At 45.7% G+C, this 18344-nt stretch overlaps 1 protein-coding gene across 2 annotated transcripts in view; it reads left to right on the top strand.

The window, feature by feature from the left end:
• TEP1 (telomerase associated protein 1) overlaps positions 1 to 18344 on the top strand; it is a 125155-nt gene that overhangs the window by 21563 nt on the left and 85248 nt on the right. For both annotated transcript variants that reach the window (XM_081932388.1, XM_081932387.1), the window contains exons 9-17: positions 1114 to 1269; positions 2853 to 2945; positions 4937 to 5061; positions 6626 to 6783; positions 8717 to 8826; positions 11325 to 11415; positions 13009 to 13168; positions 15787 to 16018; positions 18003 to 18149. In XM_081932388.1, the coding sequence (XP_081788514.1) occupies positions 1114 to 1269; positions 2853 to 2945; positions 4937 to 5061; positions 6626 to 6783; positions 8717 to 8826; positions 11325 to 11415; positions 13009 to 13168; positions 15787 to 16018; positions 18003 to 18149 (1272 nt within the window). The remainder of the gene's footprint in view (positions 1 to 1113; positions 1270 to 2852; positions 2946 to 4936; positions 5062 to 6625; positions 6784 to 8716; positions 8827 to 11324; positions 11416 to 13008; positions 13169 to 15786; positions 16019 to 18002; positions 18150 to 18344) is intronic.

Genomic DNA, 18344 nt, shown 5'->3' with positions numbered 1-18344 from the left:
GCCGTTTTTCGCCCTCCAGAGGCTTCCCTGAAGCCGCCTGAAGGCTCCGGAGGGTGAAAAATGGCACTACGGGCAAATGGAAGTCACCGTTCCCAAACTTCCAGGTTGCCCATGAGGCCGTTTTTTGCCCTCCGGAGCCTTCAGGGAAGCCTCTTGAAGCCTCCGGAGAGCCTCTGGGGAGGGCCAGGGAGGCTGTTTTCATCCTTCCCAGGCTCCTAGAAAGCCTCTGGAGTGTGGGGAGGGCAAAAAAAGCACGGCAAAAGCGGGAGGGAGGGAGGGTTGTGCGTGCATGAGCATGGGTGTCCCGCGCATAGCATTATGGGTGTGGGCACGTCTGCGCACAACTCCCCTGCGCTCCTCCTGATTTTGGCATGCGATCCAAAAAAGGTTAGCCATCACTGGTACAAGGTTTCCTGCCTAAGCATGGGGTTGGACTAGAAGATCTCCAAGGTCCCTTCCAACTCTATTATTCTGATTTGGCACATGGTGCTTTTTTTCCTCCCCATTTTTTTAAATTTTTAAACATAAAAAAGAACATTAAGAATTTTTCATCCATTACATACAGCATGTCGTTTGGTTACAAGCGTTTTTGCATCCATATTTTCAATTACATATACAATCACGGATTTTCCATCTAATATAACTAAATACCTCACTTTCATTGTACAACATATATATTCAATTACGATTAATATTCCTTTCTTTTCAGTAAACCTAATTCTCTTACATTCTTGATTGTCTGCTTAATAACAACATACCTTTATGTAGTCATTATCTCGTTCTAACTATTTTTACAGTATAAAAGAATTTACCAAGTGTTTATGTTTGTATATCTATCACTCTTTTCAGTAGGATATCTTTATAGTATGCACTTAGAGTTATACATTATATCACCATTCCTCTATCAAATGTTCATAAATTCATTATTATCCTTGCCCTTCATTTTATAACAAAACGTTCTAAATTATTCAATTCATATATATGAACTGAAGTCTTTCATTGTATCGTTATTAGTCTATTTAACAACATTATTGTATTCTCACACTTTTCTCCTTCAATTAAAACATAAGTAAAGGCAGATGGTGCTTTTTTTCACTTTTCTTCTCTGTGCAGAGCCTAGCAGGGGAAGAAGGAACACTGGCTCCTATGCCTTCTTGCCTCCGTGCTGCGATGGTTGATAAGTTCCGGCAGTTTGATGCCTATCAGTTGGCCAAATACAACACACGCAAGAGCCGGGGCAAGCAACGTCAGAAGCCAAAGCCTAGAAAGGTAGAGTACTGGGCTTTGAAGTTTGCTAGACTTTTTAAAGCTGTAAGTGGGCAGGTTCCTTCCTTCTTTCATCTGAATTGCTGGGATGTCATGGAAGGTCCCCACGCATTCTAAGCCATCGGTGGTCCTCTCAAAAATTCGGCAAGGGATGCGCGCAACAATTTTGATGCCTAGAGAAATCTTGTACTAACTTTGCTAATGTGTGCGGTGGCATGGACAGTCTTTGGGGCCTATAGATACTACACTATTGTTCCAAGAACAGCACTGGCTACAATTCAGGGTATTAGTTATTACCCATAAAGCCCTTTGTGGCATGGGTCTAGGTTACTGAGGAGCCACTGTCCCCCCCTCCATGGGATGGCCCCATCCCACCTGTGCTGGTAGAGGAAGTGTGCTGTAGATCTCATCAGTCAAGGAATTCTGATTGGCCAGTTCCAGGATAAGAGCCTTCTCTGCAGTGGCTCCAGTGGTGGGATTTAAAAAAAAATTACTGCCAGTTTTGTGGGTTTGGCTTGGTGGGTGTGGTAGGGGAAGGATGCTGCAAAATCCCCATTTCCTCCAAATCAGCTGGGACTCGGGAGGCAGAGAATAGATGGGGGCACGGCCAGACAGAGGTGGTATTTACCAGTTCTCCGAACTACTCAAAATTTCTGCTACTAGTTCTCCAGAACTGGTCAGAACCTGCTGAATACCACCTCTGCCATAAAGACCTTTGTGCCATGGGTCTAGGTTACTGGAGGAGCCATCTCGCCCCTTTGGAAGCATGCTGCATGGCCCCTGCTCTTGGAACATCTTACTCCCCCCGAAATGAGATTGATTCCCACCCTCCTGACATTATGTAAGCGCGTGAAGGCCTGGCTTTACCAATAAAGGAGAGTATTTGTAACTCAGGGTTGAAATGAGAGGCCCTTGGTGCTCTCTAAAGTTGGTTGTTGCAGGAATTGGGTATATCTAGTTCAGGGGTGTCAAACGTGTGCCGTCACTTGTCATCACATGACATATCGTGACTTTCCCCCCCCCTTCACTAAACCAGGGGTGGGTGTGGAAAGTGGGTGACACATCTGGCCTGCGGGCTACGAGTTTGACACCCCTGGTCTAGTCTAACAAAAAGAAGGACTAGGAGTGACATGATAGCAGGGTTCCCATATTTGAGGAGCTGCCACAAAGAAGGAAGAAGGGGGGGGGGGAAGGTTCATCCAATTCTCCAAAAGACCTGAAGGCAGAACAAGAAGCAATGGATGGGAACTAATCAGGGAGGGAAGCAACCTAGAATTAAGGAGAAATTTCCTGTGATAACAGTCAGCTGGTGGAGCGGCTTTATCTTCAGAAATTGTGTGTGAGCTTTTTAAGAAGAGAGTGGACAACCATTTGTCTGAAATAGCAGACAAGGTTTCCTGCTTGAGCAGGGGATTAGACTAAAAGACCTCCAAGGTCCCTTCCAACTCTGTTATTCTGTACATCGTGAATTCACTTGTGTTAATAAAGGCTTATCTAAGCCTCCAGGTCAAATATATCTCTAATAGGGTCTCTTCTAGCATGCGAGGGGCAAGATTATTTACTTCAGAAGTGTGTTTCTTCAACAGACTGAAAGAACTACCTCTTGGGACAACTGGAAAAAGCACAGACTAGGCCGGAACCATCTGTTTGCATCAAAATGTAAAGCCTTAGAGAAAACGGCAAGTGCTCTTGAGATGTTTCTGTGTGTGTGAGAATGGAGAAGACATCCCTCTAGGTTTCGTTCTTCTTTTTGAACAATTCAAGATCAGATACTATCAAAGCATGCATTGAGATTAACTCCCCCTTCCCCCATGTCTGTTTTCAAGGTGGGTGGGAATCCGAAAGGTGCTTTTTCAGGAGGCAACTGGGATTTTCTGGTTTTTCTTTGCAGACGTTTTGCTTCTCATCCCAGAAGCTTCCTCAGCTCTGACTGGATGGTGGAGAATGGAGGGATTTATACTCCTTGCAGACAGCTGGTCGTTTGCATTGTTTTTAGAGAGTCGCTGAGGCCACCTAGAGGTTTATCTGTGTCCTCAGGGTCACCTGTGTTGAGTCGGCAAGAACTCAGGCTGAGACCGTGAGGTAAATTCAACAAGGTTTATTAACAAGACAAGCAGCTGTCAAAATACAGGAGAGAATCAGCGGCTGAGACTGCCTGACAGCTATTTATATGAAAGCTGTCAGGCAGCACAGCCAGTCAAAGAACGGAGAATTGCCCGCGTTTAGCCAGGTCGCGTCTTAGCCAATCAGACGCGACCTGGCTGTTGCTACTGCTGTAGCTGTTGCTGGCTGACTTGGGGGAAACTCCTTACGTCATTTGCCAGGACACTACAATCTGAGTGAGGCAAAAGAGTGTGGAAAAAAATCCAGAAAAAAATGCAGTTTACAGGAACCACTTGCACTTCAGTATGAGACGCAGACAACACAGACTCATCCCCAACAGCCCCCACCTGTCTTCAACAGTGAAGGGATCCAGGGCAGAAAACACCCTGCAGCCAAGAATGCTCTGCACCCATTCCCACTATTCAGGTGACCCTGAGGCCACAGATAAGCCTCCAAGTGGCCTCAACGACTCTCTCTAAAAGAATGCAAATGACCAGCTGTCTGCAAGAAATGTACTGTGTTTTTTAGAGTATAAGACACACTTTTATTCCCCCCAAAAGAGGCTGAAAATCTGGGTGCGTCTTATACACCAAATACAGCATTTTTGGCCTCCTGTAACCATGCCCCCTTCGCAAAAATGGATGTGCATAGGCTTTGGGAGGCCTCCTGGGAGATAAGGAGGACAAAAGCAGAAAACGGGCAGTTTTTTGCCCATTTTTGTCCCCCTCCCCAGCCCACAGCAGTGGTGGGTTTCTGCCGTATCACACCGGATCGCGCGCTCCCGTTTGGCAATGAACCCGGAAGTACGTTCTTGCCCCGCCCCTGGCGAAGGGACGACGCTTGCCTGCGCTCCACCAGCTCGGCTGGGACTGGAGACGTTTCCTCAGCGGAGCGGAGCTCCTGAAAGGGACGCAGGCTCAGCCTGCCAGGCTGCCACTGCTCCACTGAAGACATTTCTGAGCAGAGAAACGTCTCCGGTCCCAGCCGAGCTGGTGGAGCGCAGCAAGCGTAGTCTCGTCGCCAGGGGCGGGGCAAGAACGTACTTCCGGGTTCATCGCCGAACGGGAGCGCACGATCCGGTGCGATCCGGCAGGAACCCACCACTGGCCCACAGAAGCACTCTACAAGCTTCCCAAAGCATATGCATGCCTTCTTTTTTGTGAAATTGAGTTTTTTGCTCATCCCCCCCCCCCCCCCGTCCCCAAAAGCACTTTGCAGGCCTCTCAAACTCTCTGGATGTCCTGTTTTTCACAAAAAACAAAGCATGCAGAGAGTTTGGGAGGCCTGCAGAGTGCAAAAACCTTTTTTTAAACTTGCCTCTTCAAAATCTTGGTGCGTCTTATAGTCCGAAAAAATACGGTAAATCCTTCCATTCCTCACCATCCAGTCAGAGCTGAAGAAGCTTCTTGGATGAGAAGCGAAATGTCTTCAAAAAGAAGAAAAACAAGGAAGTCCAGTTGCCTCTTGAAAAAGCAACTTTAGGACTGAGAACCTCCATGGGGAAGGTGGATGGGAGTGCTCCCCCAAGCCACCGCTTGCTTGATTCTCTTCCCTTTGGCTTCTCTAGCATCAAGAGATCCTGGATTCAGTAAAAGAGAAAGCTCCTAGAGATTTGTTCTCTCTGAAGAATTTGATCCACCGCCTTCATATTTCGGAGCCAGCTCAGCATGTCATGAGTCTCTTGGAACGGAGGTGAGATGGCCTAGCACAGCTGGGACCACATTTGCAGGCCTGGTGTGGCGTCTGTCTTTCGAGCTTTCACCAGGGGTGTACAGGTAGCCCTCAACTTACAAACGTTCACTTGGTTACCGTTCAAAGTTACAATGGCTTTGAAAAAAAGAGCATTTTTCATACTTATGATCATTTTAGCAATCCCAGAGGTCATGTGATCAAAACTCGGACACTTCGCAACTGGTTCATATATATGACGGTTGCAATGTCCTGGAGTCAACCTTTGCGACTTATTGACAATCAAAGTCAATGGGTGTTCAGACCTAGGCTTCCCCAAACCATGAAGCAGACTCCTTGTCCTGACAAACAAACCTTTTTATTAACTTACTGTGAATTCCTCACATTCACATCCAGCAAAGTCTTTCAAGGGAGGATTTACAGTCACAGACTTTATCTGGCTTGGAGAGCTGCCAGGCCCGGTATCTGCAAAACTTGGTAAGGAGTCTAAGAAAGTCATGAACCAATGAAGCGAACTAATTGTCCCCTGCAAACTCCACTCCCCTTTCGCTCCTCTTTTATTTCCTCTGGGAGGGATCCTTCGTCGTCCACCTGTGGCCTTACTCTGAGGTCGACCCCTTTTCTTTAGCTGTTCCCTTCGTCTGGCAACTCTGCGCATGTGCACACTGGGAAAAGGCTCCAGCTGTTCCTCTGCCTCTGAAGGCAGCTGATAACTGGCATACGGCTTTGGCCCCCTCTCTGCCTCCGACACAGAGCCCTCATCAGAGCCTTCCCCAGACTCCAGGACTGGCCCAGGTTCCTCCCCAACCTCCTCACTGTCCGAATCTGCTGCCAGCTCTGCTGGCCACTGGCGGGCCACAGCAATGGGCTCCACACTGACCCATGAAAACCCTAACCTCCTTCACCGAACATTTCTATTTGTGCATTCTCTTCAAACCCACACAATTCATGATTAGTAAAACCACACCTGGAATATTGAACCCAGTTTTGATTACCACATTATAAAAGAAATATTGAGGATATCTGGAAAGAGTGCAGAGAAGAGCAACTAAGATGATTAAGGCCCTGGAGAATAAAAGACGTGAAGAACGGTTGCAGGAACTGGGTATGGCTAGTTAGTGAAAAGAAGGACTAGGGCTGACACAATAGCAGAACTCTAGTATTTGAGGGACTGCCACAAAGAAGAGGGGGGTGCCAGCCTATTTTCCAAAGCACCATACAAGAAACAATGAATGGAAACTAATCAAGGAGAGAAGCAGCCTGGAATTAAGGAGAAACTTCCCAACAGTGAGAATAATTACCAGTGGAAGAGCTTGCCTTCAGAAGTTGGGGGTGCTCCATCCCTGGGGGCTTTTAAGAAGAGACTGGACAACCACCTATCTTGAGTAAGGGGTTGGAATAGATGATCTCCAAGATCCCTTCCAGCTGTATTCTGACTAAACAAATGCTTGTAAGTTGAGAACTACTTGTACCCGTTACTTGGCCCATGTAATGTTGACTGTTCTTTTGTATTGTTCCGTATTTTTCTTTTGTAGTCCTTGAGTTCACAGTCTTTCTCTTCTCTTAGGTACCCCCCAGATCTGCCCTCCTTTTCCCGAAGTCGATTGCCAGGGCCCTGGGATCCGACCCTTGCTGGCACTCGCATGCGACTGCAGGTACCCCAGACTTGGGATCGAGAACTGAGCAACCGTGGGAACAAGGCTGCTGTCTGGGAAGAGCTGATTGGTAGGTGGAAGAGTTGGCTGCATTCCTTCATTTTTCATGAGCCCTTTTCATTATTGGACCCTAAAATCCCAGAAGGGCATGCTGATTAGACAGAATTAGAGTGGAAACATGGAAAATAAGTCTGAACCCAGATAAAGGCAGTCCTTGAGTTATGACCACTTGTAGAAATGTCTGTGGAGGTTCTTAGTCACCCAGGTCATGGTTGTCCCAAAGGTGCCTCTTCAAGAGGCAACTGGACTTTCTTGTCATTCTTTATTTATATCCCTTGAAATTCCCTTCCATCCAGTCAGAGCTGAAAAAGCTTCTTGGATGAGAAGCGAAACGTCTTCAAAGAAAAAACAAGGAAGTCCAGTTGCCTCTTGAAAAAGCATCTTTGGGAAGACCAGCAACCATTCAAAGTTATAACGGAGCTGAAGGAGTGGCATGTATAACCAATCTTCACAAGAACCCTGGTGGTGCAGTGGTTAGACTGAAGTATTTCAGGCTAACTCTGCCCACTGCCTGGAGTTCGATCCTGATGGGGCTCACGGTTAACTCAGTCTCCCATCCTTCCAAGGTTGGTAAAATCAGGATCTAGATTTTGGGGGGGCAAATATGCTGTTTCTATAGGGATGCAGTGGCTCAGTGGCTAAGATGCTGAGCTTGTCGATCATAAAGGTTGGCAGTTCGGTGGTTTGAATCCCTAGTGCCGTGTAACTGAGTGAGCTCCCGTTACTTGTCCCAGCTTCTGCCAACCTAGCAGTTCGAAAGCATGTAAAAATGCCAGTAGAAAAATAGGGACCACCTTTGGTGGGAAGGTAACAGCATTCTGTGCGCCCTCGGCATTTAGTCATGCTGGCTACATGACCATGGAGACGTCTTCGTACAGCGCTGGCTCTTTTCATTTAACAAGTGCAGCAATTCGTTTAACAAATGTGGCGAGAAAAGTCGTTTCCAAACGTTTACAAACAAATAATTGCAGGAGTATGATACTTGTATTTATATTACATTATACTATATTTTACTCTCTCATGTACTGCATAATGGGACTTATGCTACACTGCAAATTGTATTTATTAATGCTTACATAATCACACTTAATCTTATACAATTCTGAGGTATGCCTTTTACATACACTTAATGTATATGTATGTGTATTGAAGTGTTAATACACTTCTGCATTAAGTAGCAAGGTTAAACAAAGAATGTAAGAATATATCATGGTAACAACAATGTAAAGATGAGCAACGTAATTAAAATTCTTTCCTTTAAATGGACATCATCTAAACTGCAAGTGGGAAGTAGGATTAAATCATAACCAGAGGAGATGTAATAGAAACAGATGATGCTAATTTTTTTACAAAATACAAGCAGCAAAATATGAACTATGAACTATTAACATGGAGGGATGTGGTGGCTCAGTGGCTAAGATGTTGATCAGAAGTTCGGCAGTTCAGTGGTTTGAATCCCTAGCGCTGCATAACAGGGGGAGCTCCTGTTACTTGTCCCAGCTTCTACCAACCTAGCAGTTTGAAAGCATGTAAAAAGTGCAAGTAGAAAAATAGGGACCACTTTGGTGGGAAGATAACAGCACTCCTTGCGCTTTTGGCATTTAGTCATGCTGGCCACATGATCATGGAGACATCTTCAGACAGTGCTGGCTCTTTGGCTTTGAAACAGAGATAAGCACCGCCCCCTAGAGTCGGGAACGGCTAGCCCGCATGTATGAGTGGAACCTTTACCTTTACTTATTAACATGGAAGCACCCCTCTATCTCTTTTTACTCCATCCTCCTACCTCCCAAGTCTGAATATATGTATGGAAAGAAAAGAAATAAAACTGGGTAAAATTCTCATATCTTCACTCATTTTTTTTAAAAAAATACCAGTCTAAAATATTATTTCTGCTTGCTGAGTTTCAGCTGTAAAATTACCATTTACTTGCTCCCCCCTAGATTCGAAGAAACTGCCCTTCATGGCAATGCTACGAAACCTTAGGAACATTTTGAGGTCTGGGGTGAGCGAGAGGCATCATCAACTTCTCTTAAAGTGCCTTGAGGACAAGGTAAGGCTGTCTACGCAGGAGAAAGTTTCCAACAGTGAGAACAATCAACCCATGGAACAGCTAAGCTTGCCTTCTGAAATTGTGGGAGCTTCATCACTGGAGGCTTTCAAGAGGAGATTGGACCGCCATTTGTCAGAAATGGGGTAGGGTCTCCTACTTGGGCTGGGGGTTGGACTAGATGACTTACAAGGCTCTTTGCAACTCTGTTAATCTGAGTCTGAGTCCTCAATTTACATTTGTTTATTGACTTTTTGAAGGACAATGGCACCCCCACCAAAAACCACACAATCACCATTGTAGCATTCCTGTAATCACATGATCAAAATTTGGATGCTTGACCACTGGCATGTATTTATGACGGTGTCCCGGGGTCATCTGATCATCTTTGGGACCTTCTGATGAACAAAGTCAATGGGGAAGCCCGGTTCACTTAACAACTGCGTTACTAATTTAACAACTGCAGTGATTCACTTCCTGTGGCAAGAAAGGTCGTAAAATGGGGCAACATTCAGGAAGAAGCTTCTTGAAGCTGAAGACGCTTCTTGGATGGGAAGTGAAATGTTTTCAACTTTTAAAAAAATCAAGAAAGTGCAATTGCCTTTTAGAAAAAAAAACATTTTTGAGACATTTATGTCCCGAAAGCCTCTGATTACCCACCATGATGGGTTTCTCACTGGATGGATTTTGCATATACATGCTTGGCAGTTGAGCTACTTGTGGGTTAAGGGGTTAAGCTATTATCTAAGCATTTTGCATTGAAGCAAGCAATCCCATCAAACCATAATAACGCAAAGCACACTAGCTGAACTCTGTTGTTGGGTTCTGCAAATCCTGTGTGAAGTTGTCCTTTTCAATTGTCTGATAATTTTGAATGGCAGCCGTTATTCTTTCTTAACACTTCAAGGAGACGATCAAAATGTGTAGTATTTTTCCCTTCTGCCTGGCAGTTGGTCTCTTGTATAGTTTCTCATAAAATTTCTGGGCTATTTTTTCTTCTTCTCATTTTGGTAACATATATTCGTCTCATCGTTTTGTAATTTGTTAATCCATCTCTTCTCTGTTTCTTCAATTTATATGCTACCTATCTCCCCTGCTTGTTAGCATTCTCAGAAGTATTTTTATCATCTGTTGTGCCAGGTCCTTCTTTTCAAGTAGATTCAATTTATCTCTAATTAGGTCCATTTGTTGTTTTATATTTCTCTCTTGCGGCTTATCTTCGTCTCCAGTCTTTTCTATTCTTTTTCCAAAGAATTCTCTCTTTGCTTTTAAAATTTATTTTCTTTTGCCATATAAGATATGGCAACTCCCCTCACATATGCCTTTGCCATATCCCATAAATTTTGTAGAGTTGTATCTTCTTTTTTGTTTTCTTTAAAGAAAAGAGATGCAATTGTTTAGTCATCATTAATTTAAATTCTTTGTCTTTTAAAATCGATCTTTTCGGTGTCCATCTTGTCATCCTCTTTTTCCCTATCAAGGTTATTTTTATGGGACTGGGGTCCTCCCAAAGATTCGTGACAATTTCAACTTCCTTCACATCTCATTGCAATTCTGTTGATGTCCAGACCATATCGATTCTGGACCATGATTGATGTCTGTTTGAGTAATATGTATATTGATTTATATCCTGGTTCCTCTCTCTCCAAATATCTGTGAAGAAGTGGAAAACACCTGGGACAGACCAACCATGGTTTGCTGCCATAACAATAGGGGCAAAGCATGCTGCATTTTTCACGGACAGACTTCAAAGCACAAGCAGGATGAACAGAATTTAATTTTTGTATCACCAAATTTCCAGGTGGAGTGGCAATTTGGAGGTTTATCTGTGCCCTGAATAGTACAAATGAATGTGAAACCTTCTTGGAAGTAGTGAAAGGATTGTGTTGTAAACAAGAGATAGGTGGTGTCGTATTTCCCCCTCCTTTGTTTTTCAATAATAGGCTGCTCACTCATGTGAATTGCCTTTTTGACCCCTCTTGCAAGGAGTCAATTTTAATTCTAGGAATTAAATGTCTAAGGAGAATCTCTATAGACATTTAATTACCAGAATTCCTCAGCCAGCGTGGCTGTTCTTGAGTCTTTTCTTCTTCTTTTTGTGCCATATCTATCATCGGACATTGGCGATCATGTTGGTGATTCTATTTTTATCAACAGTCCCACGAAAAATTGCTGTTGAGGTTTGTCCAAAACCAGTCCCTAAGATTCTGACGTCATGATATTCTTCTTCTGCCTGAACCTCATTTGCCTTCAATATTTCCCTGGAGGATTAAGTGAAGTATGGCGTATTTTTCCGGGTGTCGCATCACATGCCCAAAATATTATAACTTTTGCTTTTTTATGGTTTTGATGATTTCCCTTGGCTTTCTTAGGCAGCTTTGGGAACTGAAATTCGCATATCTTGCAGCAGCTGTTCTGGGAGAAATTCATACTAGATTATTCTATACTTTAATGTTAATAATTTTATTTCTGTTTCCGCCTTTGGCATTTCTCTCCTTCAGGACTCTGTCATACGCAGCAGACAACTTCCTTTCCGGTTCCTTTCAGCCTACAAAGTGATTATGGACCTGGAAATAGAAATTAAGAAAAAAGGTGAGGAATACTTAACCTGGGTTGAATGGCTGGGAATTCTTCATTAACATTGGAAAGTGCTTCCTAAGTCAGGGGTCACCGAAAGATCACATGGAATTGTTGTTTGTTCATGCGCTTGCAAGGGCCACACTCTGGAAAAGCTGAACGTCTGGTTTCCAGTACGCATACGCACCCGAAAATCAGCTGGCTGCCACCCATGCGCAGGCCAGTTTTCAGCACGGATGCACACACAAAGGGATTGTGCTCCGGAAAGGCCAAACTTCCAGGTTCTGCCATGCATGCTCCCCAACAGTCAGCTGTCTGGTGCACATGTGCCCACCGGTTTTCAGCACTGCCGCACACGCGAAGGACAGCGGATCGTCACATGTGCATATGTGCCAGAAACTCAGAAGACAAATAGGCAAGACTGCGTGTGCTGAGTGACATGGCTTCGTGTGCCACTTTGGGCATGCATGTCATAGGTTCGCCATGGCCTTTCTAGTCCATTCTGGCATGCAGGAAACCAGGCTACACAAACAAACGAAGCCCCATCCATGGTATGCAGGTAATATGCGAAACCACACACCCTCTAATCCAAGGAAAATCTTCTCTCCACAGAACCGGTCCCTGTTGCCCAAAAGTTTGAGGACTACCGTCCTAAGTCATTTTGTCTAGTTCTGAATTTTTTTTACACATCCTTTTGGACTTGTGCTGGAGCCCATCCTCAGGGAACTTCTCTCTAATAGCCCAAAGCACACAGACTGCTAGAAAGACGTCCCCTGAGGATGGGTGTTCTGACCGAGGCTTCCTGAGAGCAGGAAGCAAACTCCTTGTCCCGACAAAAAACAACAAAAAACATTTTATTAATTGACTCATTCACATCCAGCAAAGTCTTTCGAGGGAGGATTTACAGTCACAGACCTTCTCTGGCTTGGAGAGCTGACAGGCCGATATCTGCAAAAGAGCCTCGGAGAGTCACAAACCAATTAAGCGAACTAATTGTCTCCTGCAAACTCCACTCCCCTTTTGCTCCTCTTTTATTCCCTATGGGAGGCGCCATTCATCGTCCACCTGTGGCCTTACTCCCAAGTTGACCCCTGTTCTTTAGCTGTTCCGTTCGTCTGGCAACTCTGTGCATGTGCACACCGGGAACAGGCTCCAGCTGTTTGTCTGCCTCACTGATGTCCGACTCTGAAGGCAGCTGATAACTGGCATATGGCTCTGGCCCCCTCTCTGCCTCCGACACAGAGTCCACATCAGAGCCTTCCCCAGACTCCAGGACTGGCCCATATTCTTCCCCAACCTCCTCACCCACAAAATCTGCTTCCAGCTCTGCTGGCCACTGGTGGGCCACAACAATGGGCTCCCCATTGATCCACGAAAAGCTCAGAAGACAAAACCTCTGGTCCCAGTCACGGACCCAGATTTGATCTTGCAACCTTATCCCGGGACACGAATATTCATCTTCATTCGCAATGAGGGATGAATGTCAAAGAAGTCAAAAATGCTGATCTGGTTTGCCAGGTTTACTATGGATAGGAATACCTATTTTCAAATGAAGAAAGAGAGATCTTCCTTCCGTGTTTCCTTGAGCATCTTTCTCTCTTCTTTCAGACGAGCCCTTCCCGTGTAACCTACAGCTCATCGAAAAGGTCACAAAGCAAATGAAACTACCAATGAATTTTATAAAACGCCAAAATCTACGGTGTTGCATGGAGGTCCCGCTCATTTTCCAGATGGTAAAGAGGGAGAAGCAGAAGTTGCTTAAATCCAGGTAGGAAGCTGTAGCTAGGACTATCCTTGTCTTCTTGCTTAGCAGAGGTTCTGGAGAGGGAGAATGAAGTATTGGGTGTAGTATTTAGACCGTATGTGATAGCTTAGTAGTTAAGTTGCTGGACTAGAGTCAGCAGCCCAGGTTCAAGACACGAGCACCACGTGATGGGGTGAGCTGCCATCCTTGCACCAGCTCCTGACAACCTAGCAGTTTGAAAGCATGCAAATGCGAGTAGATAAATAGGTACCACTTCATTGGGAAGTTAACACAGCTCTGTGATGTCATGCTGGCCACACAAACATTTTTGGACATTGCTGGGCCTTGAAACTGAGATGAGCACTGCCCCTTAGAGTCTGCAGGGACTCCTTAGACCAGTGGTTACCAACTGGTGGTCCGTGGACCACTGATGGTCTGTGAGAAAATTTTGGTGGTCTGCAGAAAAATTATTTGCATTTTTTATATTGCACTAAATCAGGGTCCTTAAACTACGGCTCCTGGGCTGGATACGTGCAATGAACATTTGTGTTGCTGCAGAGAATCTCCCCCTTTGTGATCTTTTTGTGTGGGTCGGAGCAGGGGGGGGCGGAGAAATTCCGACTCAGAGTCTGCTTCAGCCTCCTGGTGTTGGGCTTTGGGCGAAGGCTGGAGTGAAGTGCCATTGGTGACAAAGAGCCAGAGGGCCTTGTTCCAGTGGGACTGCATCATGGCCTGGAACTGTCTGCCCATCTCAGCCCGCTGAGTCTCCAGGCGTCAGTACCTGGCCTTGCACTCTCACAAGTCTTCCCTCTACTTGGAATGCCTATGCTCGTAGTCCTCAGTGAGGTGCTTCTGCTGAGCCTCCTTCTCGGTCAGATGCAATTTGAACTGAGCTGTTTTGCCAACTCTGGTGGCTGCTTAGCTCCAGCAACTGCTTCCTGTTGGGGCCCTAAGGAGCCTGGGCAGGGAGGTGAGGAGGGGCTGGGAGGGTAGGGACACGTAGAGGCCAGGGAGGCACCCCTTGACATGAGTGACATCGAGTTGCCCACACCCACTCAGTCACATATCCACCTAGCCACGCCCACCCAGTCACATGACCACCTAGCCACGCCCACCCTGCCCTGTCATCAGGCAGAATATATTAGTGTCCTGCGAGATTTAAAATTATGCATTTAGTGGTCCCTGAGGTCCGAAAGGTTGGTGACCACTGCCTTAGATCAGGGGTGTCAAACTCGATTTCATTGAGGGCCGCATCAGGGTTGTGTTTGACCTTGGGGGATCAGGGGGGCGGTGGCCAGTGTGGGCATGGCCAGCTTGACCTCACTCGTGTTGGGGGTGCCTGTGGTGGCTTGAGCACCAGCAAAAAAGTGCTTCCAAGGTCCGTTTGCGGCTGCGATGGCCTCTTGCAACCCTCTGCCAGCAAAAACAGAGCTATGGAGGGCCTCCTGCAACCCTCCCGAGCTCTGGTTTTGCTGGCAGAGGCACCACGCCCCGGTCCTTCACTGTTTGCAGGGTGGCCCCACGGGCCACATTTAAGCACCCCGAGGGCCGTATCCGGCCCCCGGGCCTTGAGTTTGACACCCATGCCTTAGACCATAGTCCCCTAAATTTTGAAGCCCAACACTGGCCAATGAAGTACATCTTGGCCTGATGGGATCCAAGGTCAGTCTAGTTCAATCTTCCAACATCTCTCAGTCAAATGTGACTTCTAGGCTAAGGGCTGCTGCTTTGATCTTCTGCATCTTCCACATCCTTCACTCAGAGGTGTACAGGTAGTCCTCGACTTACAACCACTCATTATGGTTTAGTGACGGTTCGAAGTTACAGCAACATTAAAAGAAAGGTGACTTATGACCGCTTTTCACACATCATGCTGATCACTGCAGCATTCCCATGGTTTTCACGTGATCCAAACTGGGTGTTCGGCAACCAGTATGTATTTAGGTCAGTTGCAGTGTCCCGGAGACATGTGATTATCTTTTGCGACCTTCTCATCAGCAAAGGCAGTGGGGAAGCCAGGTTCACTTAACAACCATGTTACTGACTTAATTACTGTAGTGATTCCCCTAACAACTGTGACAAGAAAGGTTACTGAGGCAAAATCAGGAGTGGGCTGCTAGGGATTTGCATGGGTTCGGGCTATCCTCTAGCTAGGATCCTGCCCAGTTCGGCGAACCCCCAAATGCCACCCCTGGCTGGCCATGCCCCCCCCCCAGGAGTCTCCACGCAGTCCATTCATCATGCCAGGTAAGTGCAAGTCCTACTTGGAGGCTCAGAGATGGGGGGAAATGGGCCTACCGGAAGTTTCGGAAATCCAGAAACTACCCCATCCTGGCCTCTAGACGGCCTCCGGAGCCTAAGGGAAGCAGTTTTCACCCTCCCGGAGGCTCAACTAAAATCTCCGGAGCCTGGGGAGGGTGAAAATTGCCCCACCAGCTGTGGTGCAAGCGGCTGACTAGGCCATGCCCACCATGGCTACGCCCACCCAGTAACAGGACAATGAAGACGTTACTACAATTTTTGAAGCCCACTTCAAAACTCACTTAACTCTCTCTCTCTCTCTCTTAATATTAACACTTCACATGATCTTGATGCTACTTCTCTGTTCGTTGAGATTTCTTTCTCAATTTTGTACCTCACAGAGACATCCGCTACACCGCTGACCTCCTGCAACGCTACTGCCAGGCTCTGGAGACAGCAGTTGGATTATCAGTGAAGCATAATATGCACCCCATTCCTGGGAGGACTCTCATCTTGACCTCCATCTGCTATCAATTTGGGAAGTCTTGCGTTCAAGCCCGAAATATGTATTGCCCAGCTTATGACAAGAATAACGATCAGAACCATTATTACGATCAGAAGAATCCCATGACGGTTGGTAAACAGTTAATCATTTGTCATTCAGTTCACCCTCTTTTCTCTGCCCTCGTTCATTTTCTTTTCAACATTATTGTTATTGCTGCTGTTGCTGTTTTTGTTGTTGTTGTCGTTGTTGTTACAGGTAGTCCTTGACGTACGGTCAATCGTTTCATGACCGTTCAAAGTTATGACGGTGCTGGGAAAAAAAGACTTAAACTGGTCCTTGGATTTACAACTAGGATAGGATAGGATAGAACAGAATAGAATACAGAATTAGAATGAATAGAATAGAATAGATTAGAATTATTTATTGGCCAAGTGTGATTGGACACACAAGGAATTTGTCTTTGGTGCATATGCTCTCAGTGTACAACAGTGTACTATTGCAGTATCCACACGTCAAAATTTGGGTAGTTAGTAACTGGCATTAACTTGAGCAGGGGGCTGGACTAGAAGACCTCCAAGGTCCCTTCCAGCTCTATTCTCATTTCACTTCATTGATGATGTTTGAGGCATCTTGGAGTCATGTGATCACCATTTTACTCTTGGGGGATGCCTTTCATATCCTTTGGCTTTCCTAATGGTCTCCCATCCAAGTCTAAACCAAAGCCAAGGTTGCTTAATAAAAAACAACCAATATTGGCTAAGTGTAGCTATTAGTCATAAGCTTGTTCCATCACTTAAAGACAAAGAAATAAGGAACTTCTTATCCGCACATCGAAATTTGGTTGCATGGCAATTGGCATAAACTTGAGCAGGGGGCTGGACTAGAAGATCTCCAAAGTCCCTTCCAGCTCTATTTTGATTTCATTTCATTTCTGATATTTGAGGCATCTTGTAGTCACATTTTACTCTTGGGGATGTCTTTTGTATTCCTCGGCTTTCCAAGTGGTCTCTCACCCAAGTCTAAACTAAAGCTATTCTTGCTTAATAAAAAATCAGCCAATATTGGACTAAGTGCAATTGTGAGTCATACTGTAAGTGTGTTCCTTCTCTTAAAGAGAAAGAACTAAGGAACTAATGCAATCCTAAATTGTATTAACAGAGGAATACAATAAAAATCAATTGAGGTACTAATATTACTCTATAAAGACTTAGTAAGACCACACCTAGAGTACTGCATCCAGTTTTGGTCACCACACTGTTTAAAAAGATGCTGAGACTCTAGAAAGAGTGCAGAGGAGAGCAACCAAGATGATTAGGGGACAGGAGGCTAAAACATAAAAAAATGGTTGCAGGAACTGGGCATGGCTAAGAGAAGGACCAGGGGGGACTTGATAGCAGTGTTCCAATATTCGAGGGGCTGCCCTCCTGGAGAGGAGAGGGTCAGGCTATTTTCCAAAGCATCTGAAGGCCAGAGAAGGGATAATGGATGGAAACTGAACAAGGAGAGATTCAACCTTAGAAACAGGGAGGAACTTTCTGACAGAACAATCAACCAATGGAACAGAAGTTGCCTTCGGAATTGTGGGGGCTTCATCACTTGAGACTTTCAAGAAGTGATTGGACTGCCATTTGTCAGAAATTGTGTAGGGCCGTGATAGCAAACCTGAGGGCATGCGAGATGTTGCCCTTTCAGCTCCAGCGCGCATGCGCGTGCTGGCCAGCTGATTTCGGAATTGATTTTCGGCCATTTTTCGCCCTCTGGAGGCTTCAGGGAAGCTTCCTGAAGTCTCCGGAGGGAGAAAAACAGCCCAGTGTGCAAAATTGAAGTCCAAAAATGGGCCTTCAGAGGCCTCCGGGTGGTGGAGAAGGCTGTTTTCACCCTCCCCAGGCTCCTAGAAAGCCTCTGGAGCCTGCGGAGAGTGAAAAACGGACCTTCTGGTCTGACCGGAAGTTGGCATATGGGCCGTTTTTGGCCTCCGAAGGGCGGAGAAGGCCTTCTTCACCCTCCCCAGGCTCCTAGAAAGAGTCTGACAAACCAGACGTTTATAGAGGTGCAGATGACAGACTCAGTAATTCCTTGATGTGCCTCGATTAACTTCCCTTCTCTCTTTAGGTCCAAGACTTGGCTATGTTGCTGACCTCCATGTTATATTCGGTCTGTGAACAGGCTAAGGTTTTCCTCTGCAACTTTTCAGATATCGTGGGGGCTATTCCCATGACCGGTTCTGTGCTGAAGGATGTGCAAACCTTACAGAGCATGGTAAGACCTGGAACTGAGAGGGACACGAGGCTAGGGGCAAGGATTTGACTTGAGAGTTCACCCTCTTTTGCTTTTATCCAGATAAATATGAATAATCCCACACTGTATTTGTACTTGTATTTATTAGTTTGTCAAACATGTACAAGATAGCAGGTATAAATATAAACATGGACGTGAACGAAAGAAATTTATACA

This window comes from Natrix helvetica (genome assembly GCF_964273705.1).
Source record: "Natrix helvetica genome assembly, chromosome: Z".
NCBI classification, from domain to species: Eukaryota; Metazoa; Chordata; class Lepidosauria; order Squamata; family Natricidae; genus Natrix; species Natrix helvetica.
Note: the sequence above shows the minus strand (reverse complement) of the source record. Positions and strands in the feature narration are given on the sequence as shown.